Consider the following 2,500-nt stretch of genomic DNA (forward strand, 5'->3'; position numbering starts at 1 on the left):
TCGTCTCGTAGTGGTCGGTAGACAAGATTAACGGTGGAGAGTCGGTGGGTTGAGGGAATGTCTTTGCACTGATATGAGCAATGAGTGTGTAAACCAGAGAAAGGAGAAACAATTGCTGCTTTGTGACGCTTGGGATGAAAGGCACGCTTTACAAACATTGCATACCATCGCTGGCGAAACTGGCGCAAACTCGATGAGTGAGAATAGCTGTTGTACTCGCCAAAAGTGCCTTACCTGCCAGAAACAGATCCAAAGGTTCCCATTCTGGCAAGAAAAGAGGATCACTAGGTTACCTTTGGCTCGTGACTATTCATAGATTCTGTTGTGTTTATTGATAACGTTTCTGAAATGGAACAAATTAAAACCAGTTTGTCAAGGCGTCACAACAAGTTACTATGATACAGTTCTTAAGTTTCTTTGTATCAGCAGTCGAAATACAGTCATCATCTAATTCAGCTCCAATTCTTTAACCAAATGCTTTGGGCTGCCAATTGGCAGCATGGGAATGCCAGTTACCTCCAAGCAATCTCTTCTGAATTATTGTTGAGTTTCATTGATCGTGCATTCAATTTAAAACAACGCTTGTTCCAGCCTTTTAATCCGATTATCTTGCATCTTGTTATTTCCTTCCAGCTCATGATCAGTTGACTTCCTATTAGCTGACTGAAGAGCTTCTAAAACTTTATCATACTTTGCCGAGATGAAGCCCTGCAATTTTTCCGATCGCATCGCAGCGATCTGTGAGAACCATGATGGCGGCGTTCAACACTCCAAACTCATGCTTGATTTCACGCTGAATACTTGGAAGAAATTCATCCTTCCACATTTTCCTAAGTTCGGAAACCGTTAAAGATTTCGTGCTCAGTTGGCATATTGTATATTCAGAACAAAAACAACACAAACAGAAACGACATGAACTACCAGACATCTACACACATACAGCCGCTATCACGCTATGTACTAGTACGTTCAGTAAGCTTAAGGGATATGTCCACAATGTCTCACCCATCACTAGAAAAGCACAGCAAAATCCTTTCCTCCTATTTCAAATCGACGAACATCTCCACCAAAGACGCGGCAGTATGCTACGACACTGATACACAGAAACTCTTAAAAGTGTATGAAGACTCGAGAGAGCCAGTTACTCTGCATAATATCACACAAAAAAGACTTCAAGACACTTCCCAGCACGACCTTATCCATCTTCAACAAAAGGTTTCGCATTGAAATCGAAAACAATAATGACATCTCATACGAATACTCTGGGACCTTATCGATGTCTGTGGAGGAACCTGTGGTCACCATCGAAGAAAGCCAATTGACATCTGTAATAGGGAATTTAACACTTGATTCGGATTCCATTAAACAAGTCATGTGGCTTTCTTATCGCAGTGCTAACCCGCTGTACCATTACTGACAACACAGGCCCCATTTCTATGGTGTAACACCAAGAGGTTAGTAATAAGCTCTGTTACACCATCACAGATGAACAATTTAACTCGACGAAGTACCTCACAACTACTCCAATCAGTAGAATTACACCTGCAGATGGTGTTTTGTTCTCCTACTCCACCACAAGAACTGTTCAACAGCCTCTTTGAAACTGAAACAGTCAAAATGTGCTAAAAGATAACTTATGTAACGGCAACAAACGCAATTCTTATGAAATGTCCAACATATATGTGGTACAACTTGTCTCCTCATGTGATACGAAGGGATCAGTTCGAATTGCCATTCGCGGAGATCAGCACCACGCACTTACTTTGCTCAAAGTATTCACTCCGCCTCTAGACACTACGTATTTTCTCATTTTATTTTCTCAATTACCCATACGTAATTGAGTTGTTTTCTGTACAGAATTTTCACAGAAGGTACTTCTTAACGGAGGAAGAGAAGAAGGAATGGAAGGGACCAGTGCACTATATAGCCCACCATGCTGTTGTGCGCCCAGAAAAGAAGACTACGCCGATCAGAATCGTGTTCAACAGCTCAGCTTCCTTTAAGGGCCACAGCCTGAACGACTATTGGTACAAGGGACCTGATCTATTGAACAACCTGTTTGGTGTTGTGTTACGATTTAGAGAAAATGCAGTTGCCGTCTGTGGTGACATAACGAAAATGTACTTCATGGTTGCCATCCTGCCAGATGATCAACATGTCCACAGATTCCTATGGAGAAACTTCGAAATGGAACGTGAGCCGGTCACTTACGTTAAGGCCGTTCTCACATTTGGAGACCGGCCAGCACCAGCGATGGCCATCACAGCAATGCAAAAAACGGCAAAACTAAATCAAGACGCAAAACCAAAGGCCGCCAAAGCCGTCCTTAATAACGCTTATGTGGACGACATATGCGACTCGGCCGTCGATCCTAATGAAGCTAAAATGCTGATCGCTGACATTGATGAAGTACTCGCTACTGGATGTTTTCAAGTCAAGAAGAGGACATCAAATGTAACCCTGGATTCTAAAGAATATTCAGAGGAAATCGTGCTTGGAG

At 42.4% G+C, this 2,500-nt stretch overlaps 1 protein-coding gene across 1 annotated transcript in view; it reads left to right on the plus strand.

The window, feature by feature from the left end:
- The first annotated feature begins 1,276 nt into the window (after positions 1–1,276).
- LOC138059879 (uncharacterized) overlaps positions 1,277–2,500 on the plus strand; it is a 1,229-nt gene continuing 5 nt past the window's right edge. Inside the window, exons 1-2 of the mRNA XM_068905531.1 lie at positions 1,277–1,327; positions 1,858–2,500. The exon at positions 1,858–2,500 is cut by the window's right edge and continues 5 nt beyond it. Of these exons, the coding sequence (XP_068761632.1) occupies positions 1,277–1,327; positions 1,858–2,500 (694 nt within the window). The remainder of the gene's footprint in view (positions 1,328–1,857) is intronic.

The sequence above is a fragment of the Montipora capricornis genome, chromosome 8, assembly GCF_036669925.1.
Source record: "Montipora capricornis isolate CH-2021 chromosome 8, ASM3666992v2, whole genome shotgun sequence".
Classification (NCBI taxonomy): Eukaryota; Metazoa; Cnidaria; class Anthozoa; order Scleractinia; family Acroporidae; genus Montipora; species Montipora capricornis.